Source organism: Neoarius graeffei, chromosome 6 (assembly GCF_027579695.1).
Source record: "Neoarius graeffei isolate fNeoGra1 chromosome 6, fNeoGra1.pri, whole genome shotgun sequence".
Taxonomy (NCBI): Eukaryota; Metazoa; Chordata; class Actinopteri; order Siluriformes; family Ariidae; genus Neoarius; species Neoarius graeffei.
In genome coordinates, this window is record NC_083574.1 from 91,295,843 (window position 1) to 91,322,328 (window position 26,486).

The 26,486-nt window shown below is 44.5% G+C and overlaps 1 protein-coding gene across 1 annotated transcript in view; it reads left to right on the plus strand.

Moving 5' to 3' along the window:
* Positions 1–15,919, plus strand: part of LOC132888393 (extracellular calcium-sensing receptor-like) — a 32,015-nt gene extending 16,096 nt beyond the window's left edge. Inside the window, exons 2-7 of the mRNA XM_060924445.1 lie at positions 11,971–12,129; positions 12,336–12,624; positions 12,926–13,744; positions 13,876–14,100; positions 14,791–14,914; positions 15,024–15,919. Coding sequence (XP_060780428.1) covers positions 11,971–12,129; positions 12,336–12,624; positions 12,926–13,744; positions 13,876–14,100; positions 14,791–14,914; positions 15,024–15,919 — 2,512 coding nt within the window. The remainder of the gene's footprint in view (positions 1–11,970; positions 12,130–12,335; positions 12,625–12,925; positions 13,745–13,875; positions 14,101–14,790; positions 14,915–15,023) is intronic.
* The last annotated feature ends 10,567 nt before the right edge of the window (positions 15,920–26,486 follow it).

A 26,486-nucleotide genomic window follows, 5' to 3' on the forward strand; every position in this document is an offset into this window, starting at 1 on the left:
GTCACATGACTTTTCTTATCGATTTTACCAGAACTGAAATAGCTGGTGGTCTAAACAGCTGCTGTAGTGCAAACAACAAGCGATAACTTATCAGAGTATGCTCTTAATCTAGAACCCACTGTTCACTTTAGATATATTCAGAAGATTGCTATGTGCAATGGAATAGTAGCCTGGGCCTGCCCATCCTAAGTGTGACGCAACACGAGGGCCTGTTGCGAGCTTAGTCTGGCAAGGCAAGCTATCTACAGCTCTTCCAAGCTCCCGAAAAATCGTGAGCCAGTCAACTTTGAGCATCTCCAACGGCCCTGGGTAGAGGAGTGTTCAAGGCACTGACGTAGTAGAACTGCGACCGGAAGCCATAGATTGTTTACAGAATCTATGCCGGAAGCGCTTCATTCACTAGAAACATTACGAACATGGAGCAAGTTCTCATTGAAAACGGAGCAAAGAGCAGCCCTGGAGGTATTTATTGAAAGGAAGGACGTTTTTGCCTTGCTCCCAACCGGCTTCGGTAAGAGTTTAATCTACCAGTTAGCCCCGTCGCATCACATACGTCAGAGGAAAGAGTGATGTGATTGGTTTAAGCTTCCTCACAGCCTTTTCTGGCTTCGACCAGTAGCAAACTGAGGCATTTCAGGAAGGCAGGTCAACTACGCACTTTGGAAAACGGTTGGGCTTAATATCTTTGCCAGACCAAATGCTCGCAGAGCTTTGAAGTCGTGTTAGCCAGACTAATGGAATAGACCCCTACAGTCTGGGAAAGAAGGATTTGTCATACAATCTCGAAAATTATCCTTCAGTCAAGTTACCTGACATCTCAAACTATCTGGTGTTGCAGACATCCTTCTACACTGCAAAACAGATGAAAGTGTGTAAGAGTACGGAGGCTTACAACTTTTTTGTATGTGGCTGGCTGAAGGACGTCGGTATCAAGTCGCTGCCGAATGGATCCTGTATTTTTTTTGCCTGCGTATTTTTTTAAGTTTGTTGTTTGCATCTTTACAGTGAAGCGCTGCAAGTTGAAGTGTAAACAAACAACAGTTCACTTGATTCTCACTTGTGTTCAATCTTATCTCTCAGGTAAATAATTCACAGAGATCATCAGAAACCCCTTTCAGGACCTGGATCTTAGTTAAACAAGATGGAGAAGTGATCACGGCACATTGTAACTGTATGGCTGGGTTAGAATTTTGTCACAACCTTCATGCATATGGACTTTATGAGGAGTAAACAAAGAAACAACTGGGGACTTTAGCGCTTCATGACTAAAAAAAGTAACATAAAATAACAACACATAGCAAGAGAAGTACTTGGAAAACATTAACGACATAGCTGAGAGGGATATACAAACCTTTCACCAAATGATCACTGCAAACTCGACCATGCTTCGACTCAGCTCGCTTCTATTTCAGTGAGAGGTTCAAAAGCCACCTTTCTCGACATTTTTTTTTTTTAAATCCTGTGTTTGTTCACCCATTTTTATAAGTTAATGGGGAACCCTGAAGAAACTTTTATCAGATTCACAGTTTGATTCGAACAACCTAAAGCAATGCAAGCATCAGGCATTTTTCATGCGAGCAATGCGCCGTCTCTGTACAAATGCTTTGTCAACTGAGCTTTGGTAGACCACCAGCTAAAGTTTTGAATAACTAATGAGGTGAATGTGATGTCACATGAAACCCAGCAATACAGCTCACTATTCCCCTGGTACTTTGTTTACTTTGGCTGACTACGTTTGTGGGGCAAAAGTTGCAGATTGATGTTTTCCCCATGTAGAGCTCTCTGAGGTGTGGGTGGAGCACAGAGGACGGCAGGACAAAGCTTCAGGTACGAATAGGCTTTTAGTGCCAGACTTTTCAGTATAAAAACACAGTTTTATTCAGGTAAATACACACACACACGCTGTGTTCTTGTCCTGGGAAGAGCTCTCCTCTGCTCTCCCTCTGCCTCCTTAAATAGGGCGCGGTTACTGGGAAGACACACAAACACAGGTTAATTACTATCAGGTGTAGTGATTCTGCCACTCACCTTCCCTGGCTCCGCCCTCCTGTCACAGACCAGCGCTTGACCATGCCCCCGCTGCCACATACCCCCACCGCCCGACTCAGGCCGGGCGCCCGTCCGGCCCGCAGCCGACTCCCCCCCCCCCCCCCCCCCAACGGGAGAGGAAGTCCGCCACGGCCATCTGCGCCCCCGGCCAGTGGACCACCTTGAAATTGAAGGGTTGGAGTGCCAGATACCAACGGGTGATCCGCACGTTGGCATCTTTCATGCGGTGGAGCCACTGGAGGGGCGCGTGGTCTGAACAGAGGGTGAAAGGGCGCCCCAGCAGGTAGTAACGGAGGGCGAGGACCGCCCACTTGATTGCCAGGCATTGCTTCTCAATAGTGCTGTAGTGCCCCTCACGCACCGACAGCTTCCTGCTAATGTACAGGATGGGGCGGTCCTCCCCCTCCACCTCCTGGGACAACACCGCCCCCAGCCCTCTGTCCGACGCGTCGGTCTGCAACACAAAAGGGAGAGAAAAGTCAGGGGAGTGTAATAGTGGCCCCCCACACAGTGCAGCCTTTACCTCAGAGAAAGCCTGCTGGCACTGCTCCGTCCACTGGACCGGATCTGGCGCCCCCTTTTTAGTGAGGTCAGTCAGCGGGCTGGTGACATCTGACTAATTAGGTATAAACCTACGATAGTAGCCAGCCAGCCCCAGGAACTGTCTCACCCCCTTTTTGGTCTTGGGCCTCGGGCAGGCCACAATCGCTGCTGTCTTATTAATTTGGGGATGCACCTGCCCGTTGCCCAAGTGGAAGCCCAGATACCGTACTTCCACCCGCCCAATCGCACACTTCTTCGGGTTGGCAGTGAGACCCGCTCGCCTCAGCGACCTAAGGACGGCCCTCAGGTGTTGCAGGTGCCGTTGCCAGTCGTTACTAAAAATGATAATGTCATCAAGATATGCGGCCGCATAGGTGGCGTGGGGCCGGAGGACCCTGTCCATCAGCCGCTGAAACGTAGCGGGCGCCCCAAACAGCCCAAAAGTAAGTGTGACAAATTGGTGTAAGCCGAACGGTGTGGAAAAGGCCATTTTCTCCCGGGATAATGGAGTCAAGGGGATCTGCCAATATCCCTTCGTCAAATCCAGTGTCAAGTAAAAGCGAGCCGTGCCTAGTCGATCGAGCAGCTCGTCAATACGAGGCATTGGGTACGCGTCGAATTTAGACACCGCGTTGACTTTTCTATAGTCCACACAGAACCGGACCGACCCGTCTGCCTTGGGTACCAAGACCGCTGGGCTGCTCCAGTCACTGTGGGACTCCTCGACGATGCCCATTTCGAGCATGGTCTGAAGTTCTTCCCGAAACACCTTTTTTTGTGTTCGGGTAGCCTGTAAGGGCGGCTACGCACTACCACCCCCGGGGGCGTCTCTATGTGGTGTTCTATGAGGTTAGTGCGACCGGGCAGGGGCGAGAACACATCCGAAAACTCGGCCTGCAACTGGGCGACCTCCGTGAGTTGGATCGGGGAGAGGTGGTCTCCACAGGGGACCGGAGAGGTACGTGATGCCAATGTCCCTTTCTGAACCTCTGGCCCCAGCTCCGCCTTCTCCGGAACTACCGACACCAACGCCACGGGGACCTCCTCGTTCCAGAGTTTAAGCAGATTGAGGTGGTAGATCTGTAGCGCCCCCCCCCGTCCGTTCGCCTCACCTCATAGTCGACGTCCCCGACTCGCCGTGTGACCTCAAAGGGTCCTTGCCACTTGCCGATTAATTTGGAGCTCGACGTGGGCAACAGTACGAGTACCTTATCTCCCGGAGTGAACTCTCTAAGGTGCGTGCCCTTGTTGTACAGGCGGGCTTGCCGTTCCTGGGCCTGCCGCAAATTCTCCTGAGTTAGGTGGGTGAGCGTGTGGAGTTTTGCGCGCAGGTCCATAACATACTGAATTTCGTTTTTACTCTGTGAAGGTCCCTCCTCCCAATTTTCTCGCAGCACATCTAAAATGCCGCGCGGCTTACGCCTGTATAACAATTCAAACGGGGAGAACCCCGTGGAGGCTTGGGGGACCTCTCGCACTGCAAATAACAAGGGTTTGAGCCATTTATCCCAGTTACGTGCATCCTCACTTACGAATTTTTTAATTATATTCTTGAGGGTGCGATTGAACCGTTCAACTAAACCGTCCGTTTGTGGGTGATAAACGCTGGTGCGGATCGGCTTAATACCTAATAGCCCATACAGTTCGCTCAGTGTTCGTGACATAAACGAGGTGCCTTGGTCAGTCAGAATCTCTTTCGGGATTCCAACTCGGGAGATGACGTGGAAGAGGGCCTCCGCAATACTGCGTGCTGAGATATTGCGAAGAGGCACCGCTTCCGGGTATCGCGTTGCATAGTCCACCAGAACTAATATAAAGTGGTACCCTCGTGTTCACTGGCCCGATGAGATCCATCTCAATTCTTTCGAACGGGGTCTCGATTAATGGTAGGGGGCGCAAAGGCGCTTTTGGAATGGCCGCTGGATTTACTAACTGGCATTCGCGGCACGCCGTACACCACTTACGGACATCGCCGCGAATCCCCGGCCAATAGAACTGGGCCATTATCCAGGCTAGTGTCTTATCCTGCCCTAGGTGTCCAGCCATGGGATTAAAGTGAGCCGCCTGAAATACCAATTCCCGGCGGCTCTTTGGAATTAACAGCTGTGTGACTCACTCTTTCGTCTGAGTGTCCTGCGTCACTCGGTATAATCTATCCTTCATAATAGAAAAATAGGGGAAGGACGGGGTGGCGTTCGGCTGGAGCGTTTGACCATCGATTACTCTCACTTGGTCAAACGCATGCCGCAGAGTCTCGTCTCGCGATTGTTCTAATGGGAAATCCACGAGGGATTCCCCAACAGAAAGAGGAGGAGCTGGCGGCTCCTCACTCTGTAGCGGAGATGACGTAGATGGCTCTGCGACAGCAGCTCCAGCCAAAGCGACACCGGGACCTCCCCCTGCCAAATGGCAGGACCCACTCTTTACTAGGCGCGTCATTAAACCCCGAAATCCCGGCCAATCAGTCCCCAAAATTAAAGAGTGGGTAAGGCGAGGATTAACCGCCGCCTTCACTATAGATTTTTCCCTTCTGAAAAATATGTGGACCGACACCAAAGGGTAGCTATGAACATCCCCGTGCACACACAACACCTTCACCCCCTGTGCTCCCCCCAATGCCTCGTCTTGCACCAGGCTTTGGCGGATCGAGGTCTGATTGCAACCAGAATCCACCAACGCCTGATATGTAGCCCCTTGGACACTCACCGGTATGCGATACGCTCCGGCCCGATCGAGGGCAGCTTCTGGCGCATCGGGGATCCGTACCACCGCGCCCACCTCCATTGCTGCGCACTGTTGTTGCAGGTGGCCCGGCTCCCCGCAGCGCCAGCAAACCGGCCCGGGCTTTCCCTCTGCACCGGTGCTCTGGGGCTCACTCACCTGAAGGGGGGGAGAGACAGACACAGAAGGGAGAAACAGGGGGGCACCACGGGTGCAGCGGGCCGGCTGGGGTGGAGCCGGCCCCCGTCTCCGTGGTGGGGGAATGGGGCGAGGACGGGACACAGAAGGGAGGGGAGAAAGAGAGAGAGAAGAAGAGAGAAGAGAAGACGTCGTCGGCTGTCCTGCCACTGGAACAGCCGCCAAATGATACTCCGCCAGTCCTACTGCCTGATCCAGCGACGCCGGGCGGTGGCGCTGGACCCACTCCACGGTTCCGGCTGGTAAGCAGGCGATGAACTGCTCCAGCACCACCCGATCGATGATTCCCTCGGCGTCACGAACGTCGGCCCTCAGCCACCGCCAGCAGGCGTCCCGGAGCTGCTGGCTGAACGTGAACGGCCGGCCGACTTCCTCCAACCGCAGCGCGCGGAAGCGCTGGCACTGTTGTTCTGGTGTGCGCCCCACGTGCTGGAGGACAGCCCAGCAAAGGTCCGTGTAGGCCAGCCGGCGGTCGGCGGGGAGCTGTAGCGTGGCCAGCTGCGCCTCTCCCGTCAGGAGGGGGAGGAGGCGCGCCGCGTGCTGCTCCATCGGCCACCCCGAGGCTTCGGCGACCTGTTCGAACAATGTGAGGAACGCCTCGGGGTCGTCCTGCGGGCCCATCTTGGTCACGGTGAGGGGAGACGGGCCCGCGGCCGGGGCACTGGTGGACCCCGCTGATGCGAGGAGATGCCGGAACGCCTCTCGATCTTCCTGCTGGGCCAGCACCAGGGCTTCAAAGCACCGCTCTTGCTCCTTTCGGAGCGTGACGAGCGCCTGGTGCTGGCTTTGCTGAGCCGTGGCGAGGGTGTGGACCAGGTCCGCGAACGGGGAGGATTCCATGGGGCTGCTGGGTTGGTGCTCCACCTTTCTCCCGGGTTTCAGCACCACTGTAGAGCTCTCTGAGGTGTGGGTGGAGCACAGAGGACGGCAGGACAAAGCTTCAGGTACGAATAGGCTTTTATTGCCAGCCTTTTCAGTATAACAACACAGTTTTATTCTGGTAAATACACACACACGCACACGTTGTGTTCTTGTCCCAGGAAGAGCTCTCCTCTGCTCTCCCTCTGCCTCCTTAAATAGGGCGTGGTTACTGGGAAGACACACAAACACAGGTTAATTACCGTCAGGTGTAGTGATTCTGCCACTCACCTTCCCTGGCTCCACCCTCCTGTCACAGACCGGCGCTTGACCACGCCCCCGCTGCCACACCCCAATTTAAAGACTTTTGTCAATAAGGAAATAAATGCAATGGAATTGAAGAAAAATAAAGCTACAGGCTGCCAACATCTCATCCTCTACTCCTTCAGGCTTGTTTGTACTTTTACATGCGCATCTCTGTGTGCACATCAGGATGGCATGCATGGACAGATGCTCAGAGCTTTGGTACACTGAGGTTCATGTTGACAAAGCAAGCTTCAAAGACTCAGTATCCACCCCATCATTACTGAAAAGTAGTCAGGACAGGATGCAGCCATGCTTCACCACTCTGTTTAGTGGAAAAGCTTCAAAACCATTTAAATGGAGCATGCAATCCATGCCCTCATGGAATGAGATAACCATATCCTGTAGTTTGGGAAGGCAGCCAGTTTTATGTCAAAGGCCTTGATAAGCTCAATGAATGCACTGTAGAGTGGCTTTTGCAGCTCACAGCACTTCTCCTGCAGTTGGTGTAGTGAGACGATCTTGTCCCCTATGGATCGGCTAGCTCTGAAACTGCACTGTGACTCTGGGTCGACATGGGAGGCAAGGCTCTGCAAGTGCATCAGTATGACCTTGCATTCAGCTTTCCTGACAATTATCAAGAGGGAGATGCCACACTATTTGTTGCAGTCAACTCAATCCCCTTTATTTTTCAACAGAGTGGCAATGTTTCCATCTACATGTCCTGGGGAATGAAGCCTTTCTCCTAGCAGAGGCAAATGAGCTCATGCAAGGGCTGAAGCTGAGCAAACTTTCCACTTCTGGATTTCAGGTAGGATGCTGTCGCCAACAGGGCCAAACTGCATGTCAGGCAGTCAACGGCTTTGCTGAGCTCTTCCACTCTAGCCAAGGCATCTAACACACCCATGATGTGAGGGTCTAAAGTGGAATTAAGGGTGTTTTTGGTGAGATCATTCTGGGGGCTGTACAGCTCAAGGTAATGTTCAGCACTAACACCAACCCCATCGAATCCACCTGCTTGCCCTGGACAGTGATCACATCACCAGGGTTGGACCTCAAAGGACTGGTGCTGCTAGTTGTGGAATGGATGTCTTTCCTGATACCCTCATACATGGATCCTACATCCATTGTCTCTGGTGTGTTTTGCATGTTTTAGCACAGGTTCAGCCAGGAGTTGTTGGCACAATGATGGGTGGTCAACTGAGCTTTATTCCTTGTTGCTCTGAGGGCATTGTGCGTGTCAATGCTTGGGTTGTTCTTGTATGTTAGCAGAGCTTTGTGCTCTCTCTCTCTGTCTTTCTCTGTCAAGTTATATGTCGCTCCTGAGACACCAGTGATTCTGACCAATTCTGTTGTTCAGACTTGCCTGATCCATCCTGATGCCCTACGTCTTACTGGCATCTCATCACATTGCTCCTGTGGAGGATGGCCCCATATGGACAGTGGAAAGTCGCACTTGGAAGATGGCTCTGGACACTTATGGATTTGGTACGATGGCTAAGGACTACAATTGCCATGATAATTTTAGGACTGCAGTTGTCATGAACAGTTTTGCACTTAAGTCTCCATCAAAGAACACTGGACATCTTAAGCAAAATAGAATTCATGCTAAAACTATCATGAATTTCCTGGTTACACAGTTGTACTTTGTGACTATATAGGATACAGTTCTAGAAGAAAGTTAAATTTATTTCTTAGTTGGGTTCCTCTCAAGATTTCTTCCTCATGTAATCTGAGGGAGTTTTTCCTTGCCACCATTGCCATGGGCTTGCTCATAGGGGATAAATAAATTTATTAGGGCTTAAACAAGCTTATATGTTTCAAGTCCTTAATTTTCTGTAAAGTTGCTTTGCAATAATGTCTATTGTTAAAAGCACTATGCAAATAAACTTGACTTACCCTTCCCATCTGTGAGCCTATCTGTTTGCACTTAACATCCTCAAGGTCATTCGCTGGGTATCATGAATTCACCAGGATCTCACAGGCACACTACAAGTACTTCTAGACAAAGCTATAAGACTTAAGACAGACACAATACAACAGCACCATTTTAATTCAGTTATTTAGCTGGTTATTAAGCACAAATCAGAATTCACATAGAACTCCAAACAGTTATTTGAGTTATTTGACTCATTTGAGTAATTCCCCATTACAGTTGGACAATCACACCCCATGCCATTTAGTTAAAGGCATGTTCTGCACTCACAAAATTGAAATCAATTCCATTAAATTTTATTTGTATAGCACTTTGTCCATTTTTCACTGTCACAAAGCAACTTTACAGAAACATATACAGTAAATTGCAAATGTAAAATTTAAATTTATGAATTCATTCCTAATTGGCATGCATGAGGTGACGGCAGCAAGGAAAGACTCCTGGGATGACATGTGGAAGAAACTTTGAGTGGAACCAGACTCAAAAGGGTAGCCATCCTGATCTGGGTAACACCAGAGAGTGCGATTATAAATAACTTCTCTTTCATCAGCTATACATTATGTTGTATGTGTACATCCACAGCCACCTTTATGGTTTCTATGTGGTACCATCCGCAGTAATCTTTTGAGGATCTTTAGGTTGTCCATTTGTGGCCATAATTAGCAGCAGGAAGTGATTTTCAGGTAAGGAGAACTCTGAACAGAAATAGTATATTAGGTTGGCCCAGGCAGGTCCAGAGAGCAGAAGGAGTTATGATCATTGGTATCTTCAGAGTAGCATGGGAAGGCGACAGCATCCAAACATTCCAGTTTACCAAAATGCTCTATGCCCATGAACCCTTCAGATGTGCCTTTGCCCAAGAAAACAAAAACCTAAAAGAAATGCCTTGACTCACCAAATATGTGTTCAGCCAAGACTTAAACACTGAGACTATGTCTGAGTCCTGAACACTAAGCTCTCCTGGAGCCTTTATTATTCAAGGTACCAACAAAGAGCCTGGACCTTTTGAACAAAGTAGGCATTGTGGATCATAAAAGACCAGAAATTGACTCACATACTGCAACAGAAGACCATTCATTGCTTTAGAGATCAACAGTAGTATTGTAGATCTGGAGCTAATGCGGTGCAGATAAGACAGGGGTGATGTGGACTCATTCAGACTCTGTCTACTGCATGCTGGACTAATGGCCCTTTTCCACTACCCTTTTTCAGCTCACTTCAGCTCGCTTCAGCTCACTTCAGCCCGATACGGCTCGCGTTTCGACTACCTCAGAGCGGCGCGACTCAGCTCGCTTCAGCCCTGCTTAGCACCCAAAACTCGCACGGTTTTGGAGTGGGGCTGAAGCGAGCCAAACCGAGCTGAGCGGGGCTAGGGGCGTGAGCAGACACTCCCCTGTGCACTGATTGGTGAGGAGGAGTGTCCTCACACGCCCACACACGCCCCGCGAGCACGCTGGGATCTGTAAACACCGTAAACCCGGAAGAAGAAGAATTACGAATTACGAGAATTTCTGAAGCCTTATGTGCCTCGCCTCATCTATACACTCTTGCCAGTATCTGTTGGCGTTGTCAGTGACAACAAGCCACAGCACCAAGACCAGCAACACTAACGACTCCATGTCCTCCATGTTTATTGTTTACTATCCGGGTTGTGAGACTACTGCTTAAAAGATCACTGATGTCACTGTTTGCACCGCCTAACGACATCACGTGACGTCCACCCACTTTCGCTAACTCCACCCAATGTGTCCACCCACTTCCAGCCAGCACGGTTCAGCGCGGTTGTAGTCGAAATGCAACTCCAACAGCCCCGCTCAGCTCGACTCAGCACCGCACGGCTCAGCCCAACTCAGCCGCGTTTGTAGTGGAAAAGCGGCATTAATGGAGCTTGTTTATGCACCTACTGGAACATCCAGAGAGCAAGGCAGTATAATAATACAACTGAGTAGGAACAAAAGTATGATCTTATTTCTCTGTATTATGTAGGGAGATTTATATTTCTCATCTTGATGGTGATGGCTAGAGGGGGGTCTTGTCTGACAATACCTGTGCTAGCAATATTCTTGCATCATTGAGGAACTCTCTTCCCATCGAGGACCCTATGTTTCCTGTGTGCTTTGATCTTTATTGGGGAGCCCACTTCCTGATCATGCATGCGTCGCCACACTGCTTTCAGCATTAGCTTCTCATGCTGCAGGTCCTGCATCCTGGGAAAAACCTGCATGGTTCTTGCTGTTTTCACAGCCTCCCAGCTTGGAAATAAAGTGATGAAATGGCTCAGGCCTACACAGCATATGATCATTATCTTTATGTGCACCCTGGTCCCGGTGATCATTTGTGCTGCATGTCTCTTATCCTCTCCTCCATTCCACTATAAAAACACACAGTACAAGCACTCTAAGATCATTCTAGATTGCAGGATGGGATATTAGCTGGCTTTCTGATGTGTACTCGGCTATTTTGGCATCTTAGCCTGTTTGTGTTTCATTTTGGCCTTCTGGCCCGTAGGTTGCCTGAAAATTTTAATGACATGAAATATATGAATATTGTTACTTTTTTTTTGAGTAGTGAGGCAGGCATTTATATCTTATCCTCTAGGCCTCCTTTTGTGCATATTTGCTCCAAAGTATTACTGTACATCATTTTAGTCAAACCTGGAAAAAAAAAGGGAAGGCACCAAAATATTTTTTCTTTAGTTCATATGGTATGTAGGGTGGTGTTTTTATTTGTAGTAAACTACTTTTTAATTGCCTGGCAGTTGTAAATTATTATTATTATTATTATTATTATTATTATGTTCATAAGGACATCTACAATAAACATTAAAACACTTTTGAGAAGATGGAATTAATATTTAATGGAAATATTATCATGGAAATACATTTAATTGTTAACTGAAGTACTTTTAACAAAATGGGATACTTGCAAAACAATTTTAAGTTAAAAGAACAAGATATTACAAAACATCCACATGTTCATTTGTCGGCTATTGCAACATATTTAACAACTTAAGAAATGTGAAGAAACATACATTTTGTAAACTATACAACAATATATACATTCCACAAATAGTATCTCATTTTAAAATACACACACACACACACACACACACACACACACACACAATCCAAGCAATTGTAGTGATATGCAGAGGATAGAAAATCAAGTAGCAATACTTTTGTGGGTAATGCCATGACAACATGTGACTGTGACACATGACTAGACTGGGAGCCAGCCTATGAGTGACATATAAAATAGAGCTGCCTGCCCAGTCTAGCCACACTGTAACGGAATAGCCGTTCATTGCTGAAGATGACTCTCCTATGTCTGTGGATCCTTGTACTCTGCTTTTCCACCTTCAGTGCAACTTTGGAACCTCAGTGCACTCTGCAGAATAATTTTGAGCCAGGATTCATGGCTGATGGAGACTTTGTCATTGGTGGCATTTTTCCATTGCATCACAGTCAGGAAATGCCAGATCTAAACTGCACATACAAACCAGGACCAGTGCAATGTAATGGGTATGAATGTCGTAATACAACTGTGGAAAACATGGAATTATTTTTCTAACTGAAATTAAAGGAATTTGTTCTTAAAAAAAAAAAACTTAAAGTGTTGGATATAAATTGGAATCGGGACTATACAATATACTGCAAATTATGCCTCACCAGTTTTTAGGAATGTAGCTGAGCATTCTCATTCTGATGTTCATTCTTTCTTTATTCAGGCTTAATCCCAGAGCTTTCCGTTGGGCTCTGACTATGAAACTTGCTGTGGAGGAAATTAACAACAGCAGTGAGCTGCTACCTAACCACACTCTTGGTTATAAAATATTTGATTCCTGTAGACATCCATTAACTGGTCAGAGAGCAGCTCTGGCTGTTATGAATGGACCAATGGAAGCAGACAGGCCAATGTGTTCAAATGCTAGCCCAATGTTGGCCATTATTGGTGAAGCTGGGTCAGCTCAATCTATTGTGGTGTCTAGAATTTTACGGCCTTTCAGGATTCCAATGGTATATGAAATCTTTTTTCATTGAAGAATTGTTTTATTTGTTAATGCACGTAACTGCCATAGTCTTAATTAATTGATTATTGCCATATATGTGCGAGAGAAATATATATGCATGTTCACATATTTGGCTGTGTGTTTGGAAAGAGTATAAAAACAAGTGAAACACTTTTGCAATATCCAGTACTTTAAAATTCAACAATCATCTCATTTGGATTCTAAAGATGACTGTTCATGAAATAATATCTGCTATACAAGTCACAGCTCTACTTTTCATTGTTAATTTTGTCCATTTTTTATTTCAGATAAGCTACTCCTCAACATGTGACTGTCTCAGTGACAGGCGAGAATTTCCCACTTTCTTTAGGGTCATCCCCAGTGACACGTACCAGATGAAAGCGATTGCCAAGCTGCTGATACATTTTAACTGGACCTGGGTGGGTGTGCTTAGAGGTGACCATGCATATGGGCGCTCTGCCCTGCAGGGACTGCTTAGTGAGCTGGAGGACACAAGTGTGTGTGTGTCTTATCAGGAGATGATTCCCCTGCTCTATGACAGCCAGAGAGCAATAGAGATCATCCGTGTCATGAACAGCTCCAGTGCTCGGGTGGTGGTGGTGTTTTCAGCTGAAGGAGAGCTCACACCCTTTCTGAAAGACTATATGAAACTGAATATTACTGGAATTCAGTGGATTGCCAGTGAGGCCTGGGTAACAGCTTCAGTGTTCACAGGAAGTGAGTACTACCCTTTCCTGGGAGGCACAATTGGCTTTGGGATACGGCAGGGATATATTCCAAAGCTGAAAGACTATATTATAACAGTGAATCCACAGTTGTACCCGTCCAACACTCTGGTGCAGGAATTGTGGGGTGCTCTGTATGGGTGCTCTCCGCTTTCCTCTTTGACCCATAGTATGCAGCTGCCCCTCTGCACTGGACAAGAGACACTCAACAAGCAACACTCTGCCTACATGAACACATCTAGTCCTCGCATTGCTTATAATGTCTACAAAGGCGTGTATGCTATTGCTCATTCCCTCCACAATCTCATTTCCTGTAAACCTGGAAATGGCCCATTCAGTGACTCCATGTGTGCTGACAGCACTCAAGTCTATCCATGGCAGGTGCAGGTCATTCTGTCTATTGTCACAATAAAAAAAAAAAAAATTATATTCAATTATATTTCAATTACAGAGATGAATTATAGTGTATCATAATATTGCTCTTCATCTGCATTTCTTATTTGTGTTCATAGCTCCAGCATTACCTGCAAGAAGTCTCATTTACTCTCTCAGGTGAGACAGTCAACTTTGATATGAATGGTGACTCGATCCCGTCCTATGACTTGATCAACTGGCAGAAGGGCACAGCTGGCAATATTGAGCTGGTTACAGTGGGCATCTATGATGGTGCTCGAGAAGCTGGGAGTGAGTTGGTCATTTATGACACAGCTATCACATGGGCCAGAGACAAGACTGAGGCAAGCTGCTCTCAGAATGTAGTTCAGTACATGAGAAACCAACTGTTGAAGTTCTGTAGGGTGAAGTGGAGGTAAGTTGCTTCAAAGCACGCAGACCTCAGATGAGACCTGGATGAGGCTTCTCTATGTAAGAAGCAAAAGAATACTACTTTGAATCCTGAAAAACTTTCAGTGACTTGGATGCACTTGAAGAAATAGAAGGAATATAGAATTTAGTAGCCAAAAATCTAAAGTTAATTTTAATACACAGTTATTTTTTCCTGTTTTACAAACAGGAATATGCATGCTCAAAGAGACAAGTCTAGAGGGACCCTCACTAGAGTGTATATCTCCGACAAGCCACATATTACAATATGCAGATGTTTAGCATGTTCACATACCGGCCCAAAATTGCATCAAAATCTAAGTTTTACCTTTCATCAAAATTTTATCAAAATCTGTCCAGTACTTTTGAACTTTAGGAACAGGCACACAAACAAATAGAGGTGAAAACATCACCTCCTCCAACAAAGTTGGCAGAGGTAAATGTGTGTGTGTTGTTTTTTCTTTGCCCAGATTTGACATTTGTTCATGACAATGAATTAAATATATACTTCTACCAACCTTCATTATATCTTGTTACTTATTATTTTATGATTATAGTGTGTGCAGAGCTTTCCTGACCTCTGTTTTTTTTTTTTTGGTCTTCAGGTGCCAGTCTCTGTTTGTAGTAACAGCTGCCCTCCGGGATCTCGGAAAGCGGTCCGTCCAGGGGAGCCTTTATGCTGCTTTGACTGTGTACTATGTGACAGTGGGAAGATTAGTAATCAGACAGGTCAGTTGGCTTCATCAAATTTTTAAGAGGAAACTCACATATATCCAAAATCACAAATAACTGTTTAGATGTCAATACTAAATAGTATTTTTCTGCTTGTTTTCTAAAGATTCAGTAGACTGCATGGTCTGTCCTGAAGATTATTGGTCCAACACTGATGGAACAGCATGTATTCCCAAGGTCATTGAGTTCCTTTCCTACGATGCAATTGGGTTAACACTGACAGTTATTGCTGTTGTTGGGGCCTGTGTCACTTTAGCTGTATTTGCAGTCTTTCATTATCACAGAAACACTCCAATTGTGCATATGAATAACTCAGAACTGAGTTTCTTCATCCTGTTCTCCTTGACCTTGTGTTTCCTATGTGCACTGATTTTTATTGGCGAGCCCACATCCTGGTCATGCATGCTGCGCCACACTGCTTTCAGCATCACTTTCTCACTCTGCATTTCCTGCATCCTGGGTAAAACCTTAGTGGTTCTTGCTGTTTTCACAGCCACCCAGCCTGGAAATAATATGATGAAATGGCTCAGGCCTACACAGCAGAGGATCATCATCTTCAGTTGCACCGTAGTCCAGGTGATCATCTGTGCTGCATGGCTCATATCCTCCCCTCCATTCCCCTATAAAAACACTCAGTATCAGCACTCTAAGATCATTTTAGACTGCAGGGTGGGATCTGAGCTGGCCTTCTGGTGTGTGCTTGGCTATATTGGCATGTTGGCCTGTTTGTGTTTCATTTTGGCCTTTCTGGCTCGTAAATTGCCTGGAAATTTTAACGAGGCTAAATTCATTACTTTTAGTATGTTAATATTTTGTGCAGTGTGGCTTGCATTTATACCTGCCTATGTCAGTGCACCTGGTAAATTCACTACTGCAGTTGAAATATTTGCGATTTTAGCTTCAAGCTTTGGTCTCCTTTTGTGCTTATTTGCACCAAAGTGTTACATTATTCTACTCATACCAGAAAAGAATACCAAACAGCATATAATGGGAAAATACTAATAATCTAATTTAAATGTGCATACACATTACTCATTCAAATATTTTTTTTCTGTATTTTGAATATGTTCTACATTGTAGAACAATACTGAAAACATCAAAACTATGGCACATCATATGGAACTATGTGATAAAAAAAGTGTTCCAAAAACAAAATATTAGATTAGATTAAACTTTGTCATTACTCTCATATTTTAGTTTCTTCAAAGTAGCCTGTGTTTACCTTGACAGCTTTGCACATTGTTGGTATTACCAGCTTCATGAGGTAGTCACCTGGAATGGTTTTCAGTTAACAGGTGTCTTGTCACAGGAAAATGGGTGGATTGGGTCAACCTGCCAGAAAGGATATAGTAACTCATGTAATCTCTCTTTACTCTTGATGTTGTAGTTTGCTGCTGTAGCACATCCACCTCAAGGTTTAATGTGTTGTGCAGTCTGAGATGCTTTTCTGCTCACCAGAGTTGTACAGAATGCTTATTTGAGTCACTCTATACTTCCTGTCAGCTCATAACATTCTGGTCACTCTCCTCTGATCCGTCTCGTCGACAAGTTGTTTCAGCCTGCAAACCCTCTGCACACCAGATTTTATTTATTTCTATAATTCCATGTAAACTCTAGAGACTGTTGTGTGTGTGAAATGCCCAGGGGATCAGTGTTTGCTGAAATACTCAAGCTCACCCATCTGGTACAAACAATCATTGGCATGCCTAAAGTCACACCGACCACATTTTTTTTTCTATTTTTGTTCAATCTGATGTTTGACGTGAACATTGCCTGAAGGTCGTGGCTCATATTTGCATGATTTTAAACACTGCACTGCTGCCACATGATTGGTGTATTAGATGAATAATACTGTGTGTGTGTGTGTGTGTAAAGGTGTTCTTATTAAAGTGGTGCATGTGTTCACAATAAACAGCTTTGGAAAAAAATAGACCACTGCAAAATTATCAGCTTCTCAGGGTTTATGATTTAGATGTATGTGTCTGAGGAACATGAACATTTTCATTTTATTCCAACTTCCGACAACCTTTCCCCCAAATTCCGACAAAAAAATATTGTCGCATAAAGCATATAATTACAGAAAATGACAACTGGTCAATATGACAAAAAGATTAAATATTTTCAGACCTTGAATAATGCATAGAAATCAAGATTATATCCAACTTTCAACCAAACAATACAAATGTTTGAACTGAGGATGAATTCATAAATCAATATTTCATGAAATAACCTTGATATTTAATCATAGCTTTCATGTGTCTTGACATTCTCTGGACCAAATTGCTCTTTGCTGACAGTATGCCACTCCTGATGCAAAAATTCAATAAGCTCAGCTTTGTTTAATGGCTTGTGACCATCCATCTTCCTCTTGGTCACATTCCAGAGGTTTTCAGTGGGATTCACATCTGGAGATTGGACTGGCCATGACAGGGTCTTGATCGGTGGTCCTCTATCCACACCTTGGCTGTCTGGCATGGAGCACTTTCCTGCTGGAAAACCCAATCCTCAGAGTTATGGAACATAGTCAGAGCAGAAGGAAACAAGTTTTCATCCAGGATAACCTTGTATATGGCTTGATTCATGTGTCCTTCACAAACAAAAATCTGCCCCATTCCAGCCTTGTTGAAGCACCCCCAGATCATCACCAAATTTTGAAATGGGTGCGAGACACTGCAGCTTGTAGGCCTCTTGAGGTCTCTGGCTAACCACTGGATGAACAAGTCACAGGAAAAGCTGAAAAATGGACTCGGAGAAAATGACCTTACTCCAGTCCTCTGCAGTCCAATCCTTCTGATCTTTAGCAAAACTCAGCATGGTTCTTCTTTGCTGAAGGGCTCTTTTCTCGCTTTGCATGACTTCAACCCCACCCAGAGAAACTTGTTTCAAACTGTCCTTGACATGCAATTAACCACAGCTGCCATTTATCATTCTTTTTGTAGGCCACTTGATGTCATCCTATGGTTGTTGAGTGACATTTGAAGGAGTTGATGATAATCCTGGTCAGTGGAGAGTTGTTTTCACTCTTTGCCAGTCTGGAACTTTGTTGTCCCCAATGTCTGCTTGCTTGACCTTTGTCTTATGAACTGCCATCTTTGAAATTTTGAAGGCTGAAGCAACCTGACACTCCCTCTCCTCGTAAAGCCAGAATTGAACCAGTCTTTTTCTCACTCAAAACTTTTCTTTTTAACTCTTTTCACACTATGAAATCAATATTTTTGGATTCCAATTAAATTTAAGGTACTACTAACACTTTTTTCCCATCCAAATGTGTCAAGAGCATAGTGATGACCATGGCATTTTTTAAAAATACTTTTACTTGTTAAATAAGATGTGGATCAGGTAATCAACTAATCAGTATGCCATTAAGTAAAATGAGGTGTACTTGTGTTGGAATTCCAGCACAGACACTTGAATGAAATGGCTGCCATACATAGAGATGCTGATTGAAGAAAAAAAAAATTAAGTGGTTTCTTATTTTTTTTTTCCAGAGCTGTAGATCATGACCACCACTGAAAATATGAGGTTTTATGTTAATTTAAAACAGGAAATAAACAGAAAGTAAAGAAACAATGAAGTTGAGACACCAGTTAATCACAGAGGACCATGCACACACATTCGCAACTAGGGACAAATTATCCTCACTAACCCATCTACTGGCATGTTTGGTGGTGGGAGAAAACCAGAGACTCAAGGAAACCCAGGCGGAGAGTATAGTTGAATAAATCACAACTGTTGTGAATATACTGTCAAATTACTCTGCAATTTGCCTTCAAATGTTTAATACAACCTATTAAATTGGAAGGCTTTTTAACAAGTTGTGGTTTATGATAGAACAGGGGCCCTCAACTTTGGAAGTCAAAATCTGAACCAAGGTGTTAGGGCCAGCATACCTCCCGAGTATGATCCACCCCTACATACCAGCCAGATCCTTATGCTTCACTACTACTGGCTGCCTGGTGCCTCCTCCTCTCCACTCCTGCCAAGCCCACTCAAGACTACTGTCTGTCCTGGTTCCCCATTGGTGGAATGACCTTCCCGCTGAGGTCTGAAGTGCAGACACCCTGACCACCTTCAAGTACAGATTGAAGACTCACCTCTTCAGGTTGCACCTCTCCCCTTCTTCCCTGCCTACTGTGTAACTGCATTTCGGTCTAGACCAACCCAGGCTGTGTACAGTCCAGCCTGGGGTTAGCTGTTTTGAGTTCTCCATTTAGTTATACTTTGTGTGGTTGGTTTGCTTGCTTGGCTGTGTGAGTATTGATATTTCAACAGCATGTTACACTAGGTAGTGTTGTCACTTATTCAGTTGGCACTAGAACTTTCTTGTCTAGAAGTTCAGCACTTCATGTGCCTGACTTTTGCACTCATTGTACATTGCTCTGGATAAAAGGATCTGCTAAATGCCATCTAATGTAATGTCATATCTACTACACTAAGTTGCCAAAAGAAACAAGCCCACCAAGGGTAGTGCCATTTTACTTTATGAACAGTAAAGTGGTTAATCTACCAGTACAGGATTCAGTCATCACAGTGGCACAGTTATGCAGTTCAAATATCAATAGGAAACGATAAGAACAGAAACTTGTTAACACATGTTCATACAACATGCACAGTTCTTACAGCTGATCACATTATGAGTGATGAACTGCTTTTTGCTTGGAGTGTCTCTTTTGCAGAAATAACATATAGGCTTCCCAAGAGGCTTGGCACCCTCTGTTCAGTGCTATGCACCACTGGGATCTGTCGCTAGCAATTGCTTCCCAATTATCCAGGTTGATATCCAAGGCTTTAAGCTTCCTTTTGAAGACATCATTGAAATGTTGTTGGGGATGTCCTTGTCAGCAGAAAGCATTAGCCACCTCACCATACAGCAAGGTTTTAAGGAGAGATGCTCATAACAGAGAGTATCAGGGCAGAAATTAGTGAACACATACAATCTAAGGACATACTTCAACCTCTGGACTCAGTATTACAGGATCCAATGGAAGATGAATGTGCAACAGCTGGTGCAGTCTTAAGTTGCCCCACAGTGACCAGGTCTGGTGCCCCATAACCATAAGTGTAGTGCTCCTCTGCTTACTTGGCAAGTGAGACAGGCCTATACAGATGCTGAAACAGTAAACCCAGTACCCTGATGCACAGCGTACCAACCCCTGCTGCCAGGCTGACATGGTGGACTGGATTTCCTCTGAAACATTCACAGTTAGAGCAGACGTTTCAAATCATATGTGAAACAGTGGTAATATTTCGACATTTAATCAGTGTGGTGGTTGTGCCAGAACTCATTTAGTCAGTACCTTGTAATTTGGAGTATAGGTGAAGACTGCCAGCCTAATGCAGTTGTTCAGGTGTCTATCAATCAGACTTGTGCAGTACTTGGGAAGCATTTGTAAATACTTGAGAACGTAATTAGAAATGCCCTGGGATAACAATGGCATTCTCAGAGATTCCTACCCCAAATTTTGAATTTCAGTATTCTTGAAAACATTTTTCAGTATTTTGGAATGACTTTCAGTAACATTAATTTATGTGCATTTCCATTATAAAGAGGTATATAACATGTTTAACATTTAAATTATTAAAAAGAACTGTTTTGTGTGAATTGAATAAACAAAATGCGAGCAGCCATCTCAACTGAATTTCCACTCAACAAATTTCTAGAGCATACAATATATCACATTTTTATAAATACAATAGTGTTCCCTGTTTGCAGACATTACGGTTGACTACCAATCATTGGTATTGAATGTAACTCCTCAAAAGTATTATATTGCCTGGTAAAATGTTCTACCTGTTAACGGATTCTAATAAAATTTAAAACAAATTTCTTATTTCATGCCAAAGAGTCCGACATTGTTATCTTAATGTCCCAATATATAAATACTTCAGCATAATGCTTCAGAAGAGACATTGAATAAAATGGCATTTATAATTGTATTTAAAACAGTGGAATGATCAACATTTTGCCACAATCCCCAACAGCACTAATCATAAAATTCTGTTTTTGATCATACTACATGTACATTTGCAACACTGAAAAGACTTTGAATTAAAGAAGTACAGCCAGTGTTTGATATTTCAGTGAATAAAAATCATACATGTAAAAAGAAACTGAATAAGTTTAACTCACATTTCATGGCACTAATTGGCAAGTTCAGCTCCAAGCACAGGTCAACCATCACTGCTTCAGCACGTGTCATGTTCCGTGTCTTTTCATCCACAGATTTCGTAAAAAACTGCTGGATACCCCCAGATTTACTTTCCGCCTGACTTGCCATTTCAGCATACTCCATATGTTTTTTTTGTAGTTGACATGCCGCGTGCAGTCATCGCGACCACCATGAGTGATGTTAATGTCAGTTCTACACAGTTTGCAGTGCGCGTATCCATTGCCCTTTTGACTGGGTGTAATGCACGGCCATTCTACCGTTTCGAAAATAGCGCGAACAAATGTGCGGAATCTGCGCATGTCACACACAGCATGTGCGGAATCTGCGCATGTCACACACAGCATGTGTGGTTGTCGTAAAAATAAATAGCCTAGCCATGAATCGCGCATGGATTGAAAAAGTCGCTTGGACATTTAAAAACAACTCACTGGAATTTAAGACTTTATAATAATTCCGTACAGAATAACACTGTTTGCCGTAACATCGTATTTACGTAACTTTTCCGTACAAAACATGGCCAATCCGTACTAGTAGGCATCTCTGCATTCTTCAGATACCATTGCTGGACAAAGCGGACCATTTGATTGCCTTGTTTAAGTTTTCTTCTTTGTTTTTAAAGTCAATAAATAATATGTCAAAGGTGACAGTCTCTGTTTCTTTTAAAAACTCACCTTTGGTGAAGGGGCTTCTTGTGCTTGGCAGACAGCCACTTTTCACCACTGTCAAAACAAATTTGTTGCCCCATTCAACATGGAAATGATGTATATTTTTAACATTTTTGTTGCCCCACCATGGTTTCCCAAACAAAGTTCTTTCATTGACTTAATACACTTATGGTTTTGCTTGCTACGTAGTGTCAGGAAGAGTCAAATGATGGATACAAATGCAGTTAATACACTGCCCTGCCAAAAAAAGGTCTCACACACAAATATTTGGTTGGACCACCTTTAGCTTTGATTACAGCATGCATTCATTGTGGCATTGTTTCGATAATTTTTTGCAGTGTCACATTTATTGCAGCTCAGAGTTATATTATTTTTTCACCAAGATTTTGTGTTGAGAATGGGAGAATCAAACCACTGTGTAAAGTCTTCTCCAGCACCCCAAAGATTCACAATGGGGTTAAGGTTGGGATTCAGTGGTGGCCAAGTCACATGTGAAAATGATTCCTCATGCTTCCTGAACCACTCTTCCATAATCTGAGCCCTAATTTTATGCCCATGCCATCAGGAAAGAAAAAAAAAAAAATCCATTGATGTTATAACCTGGTCATTCAGTACATTCAAGTCATCAACTGCAGTGTTTCCGCTATGTACAATTGGCTGCGGCGGGCCGCCGCACCTTGATTTTTGCCGCCGCACCTTCACGAATTCCTGAAGGGGGCCGTGGCCCGGGTAATTTTTTGAAAATTATTTTTGAAGATTATTTAAAAAAAAATAGGCTAAACCAATATTTTTTTACGTTGAGCGGACTCAAGCCTGGCATGAACCGCTCCGACGCGCTATAATGACACCAATCTATCACCAGCCAATCAGGAGACTTAATCAAACGCATCTCCCGCCCACTTGTGTCCACGTCTGAGACCTTGAATTTTCACAGAAGGAGGGAAGAAGTTGACTGAGGTAAGACTGTGTGATAAATTAACGAACGAATAAGATAGGAATTTCAACATACTGTATAGGGCTTAAGTTTGTTACCGCTAAATAAGCATTGCTTGTACAGTAGCGTTATGTCGTTACAACATTGACCCACTTTTAACATGCTGAGTACCGACTGTAGCCGGTAACATGCTAATTAGCTTGCTGTCAAAAGTGCAAAGACCTTAAATTGCTCTGTGTAAATTAGAAAATGGCGCAACTTCCTCTGTAGCCATCAACTCAACTTGTCTTGAGTTTTGAGCCAATCACAACAGGGCAGCACTGTGGCCTGAGGTAAAACAGGATAGTTTTAGTTTGTTTAAATTACAAAAATGAATACACCCAATGACTGTCTCATACTCTTCATATACTCATACTGTTTAAGTAATGCAATAAAACTAATCTTCAAAAGTGGCATTTACTCAAACTGTTTGCATTGAATGAACTTTCAGGTTAACAGTGTAATAGTGTTGCAGTGTTCTGCAAATTTGCAATTTAATATTTCAGATCTTGAGACATGAAAGTGCTATTTTAAAAAATAAAAGGTCAGAAATGTTTTCTTTGTCGTCTATTTAGTTCATTTTATTTCCTCAATAATTTTCCTTGATTGAGAAATCGGTCTGGGCTCTTATGGGTTAATCAGTAGCCTGCATGCTAGTATATGTTCCATTTACAGTCAAACGTTTTGATGTGCTCCAGGCTCAATTTTGATTAATCAAAAATCTGCGTAGTAGTACAGTCTGAAGATGCTCTTGCACATTCGGTGTCAATTGAACGAAATTATGGGAGGATATAGGTTTAAGTTTTACAATTTTTGAAGTGAGTGATGAATTGATAAGTTTAGATGTGTTCAATATTTTCTTATCTTCAGACATAATATTGTAGATGTTTCTTTACCTGCTTGATAGTTTTGACCGGGACTCCAATCTTCCTCAGAAGAGTCATTAGTCCTTAAATTAAATTCATTATAGACATGAACTTAAAATCATTGTTTTATTTTATGGCCTCGGTGCCCTGGCTTTTGGCCTTCGTGCCCTCGGCATCAGCAGTGTGTTCGTTTTCCACACTTCGTCGACTTAAATCATACCTCCGATCCACAATGACACAAAAGAGACTGAATGACTTGATGAACTGCCATATTCACCGTGACATTCTGGAACAAACTGACATGACAGCCATCACATAGGAGTTCGTGCAGGCCAATGACAGACGCAGGCAGGCCTTTGAGAAGTTTTAAGGGTAAGTCATTGGTTACTTCTATTAGCACCGCCGAGTGCACTGCTTCCTCTGTTTTCAATGTTTCTATACTGCATTGGTACTGATACAAGCAAGTTGTTTAAGTTGAGTTAGCCTACTACCGAGGTGCTTTTGTTGTGTACTGTTGGCTGTTTTAGCATTTTATTCTGCACAGTTATGTGCTGGCATGTTGTGGGCTAAAGTCATGACCGATGGATTAATCTATGTATAGCCTTCTGTGCTGTTGGCTGTTTTTATCCTCATACTGGGGTGGGACGTCTGAGCGTAGGTCTTGCCACCGCACCTTCAAACATTTTCTAGGGGAAACACTGAACTGTCTTTATTTTATTGCCCCATAACATTGCAGATCCTCAACCTGAACAACTGAAGCAAGCGCAGATCATAACACTGCCTCCAGAGGCTTGTTTATTAGCCGCTAAGCATGATGGATGCATCACTTCATGTGCTTCCCTTCTTACCCTGACACACCCATCCCTCAGGAAAAAGGTGAATCTGGACTTATCAAACTATATGATCTTTTTCCATTTCTCCAGAGTCCAAACATCATGCTCCCTAGCAAATTAAAGCCTTTTCTCTTGATTAGTCTCACCTACAGCTGTTGAGTAGCAATCATATGAGGTCTCATCACATTGTGAGTGTGGAAATGCTCTTAATTTCACTAAACATAACCATGAGTTCACGGGCGATTGCTCTAAGACAACGAGGGAGGCTCAGCCTCCTTTAAAAATGAGGAACATCGTGTAGGATGAATTGCGCTAGGCTTATGTTATAGCCGACCTTATAACATTGCTATTTCAGATCCAGAATCATAGAAATATATGTGCTCAACCCAACTACAGTGCGAAATCATTCCATTATAACTTTCCCCAGTTCGCCTAATGTGTGCGTGAGTTTTTCCCCCTCGTGACAGCGCGATGCAGCCCAGCCTCAGTGGACTTCAATGGTATTTGGGAGCTATGCGTTTTTCAATCTCAAAATGCAAGAAGATTATTGGACAAATACTGCGAAAACGCCCGCCCACGGAGTCTCACGGACTCCCAGCCTCAGTGGACTTCAATGGCATTTGGGAGCTATGCGCTTTTCAATCTCAAAATGCAAGACGGTTATTGGACAAACACTGCGAAAATGCCCGCCCACGGACTCTGAGCCTCACAGTGGGAGGGGCATGGCAGCTTCCGCGAGGAGACTGGTGATTGGTGAAAGCGGCCGGATATTTTCTTTGATTGACAGCTCGTTTCAAATATAGACAGGCAGCGGTGAATTTCAGTTCAGTCCCATGTGGATTCGCAAGTGCTGTGGTGTATTGTAAGAGATCAGCTTACATTTCGATTTCATTCATTACATACGGTTTCTACCAGCTTTTTTAGTTTGCATATATTTTCATTGTAAATAAAGTGCAAATATAGTGTTGTCAAGTTTGCTATCTTAGTTCCAGAAATTTCGTTTATTTGAGTGACTGAACTTGAGGGGGCTAGTCAGCTAGCAAGAAAGCTGCACACGAATGCCAAGCATTGCTGATTTAATTTTGGCGAAGCCATTTGCCAGTCTTCCTTTTGAGGAAAAAATTAAAATTAAACAGCAGGGTAGACCAACGCCTCAAATTGACTTGGTGAAAAAGGTAGGGAATAATACTTGTTCCTTTCAGCGCTCCTGGTATGAGAAAGTGAATTGTGTAACAGCAAGTGACCCACATCAACAACAGTAAATAGGCTACTTTAGTAATATGTCATGGATGGACCAAAAATATAGAATCTATTTAAAGGAACAGTCCACCGTACTTCCATAATGAAATATGCTCTTATCTGAATTGAGACGAGCTGCTCCGTACTTGTCCGAGCTTTGCGCGACCTCCCAGTCAGTCAGACGCAGTCAGACGCGCCGTCACTCCTGTTAGCAATGTAGCTAGGCTCAGTATGGCCAATGGTATTTTTTGGGGCTGTAGTTAGATGCGACCAAACTCTTCCGCGTTTTTCCTGTTTACATAGGTTTATATGACCAGTGATATAAAACAAGTTCAGTTACACAAATTGAAACGTAGCGATTTTCTATGCTATGGAAAGTCCGCACTATAATGACAGGCGTACTAACACCTTCTGCGCGCTTCGGCAGCGCATCGATAGCAGTGCATCGAAACAGCTGCATCCATAATGGCAAGAGAGGAATGCACGGAGCGGAGTTTGCCTCGGGGGGAAAATCCCCTGGCTGGGAGCTGACTGGGCCTGCCCGCGCTGGACCTTTGGGGAGAGGGCAGAGGCCTCTGGGTGTCGAGTTTGGGGGAGGCTGGGAGCTCCCCTGCCCGAGCTACAGGGCGTCCGAATTCGGTCTGGAGCCGGCGACGCGAAAACGAAACTAAAGCCGAGCACCATGGCTCTCCGTCCCGACGTGCGGGGGCTGGCGCGCCCTGCCCGCGCTGGTTCTTTGGGGAGAGGTCAGAGGCGTCTGCCTGTGAAGTTTGGGGCCGCTGGGACCTCCCCTGCCCGAGCTACGGGGCGTCCAAAGTCGCTC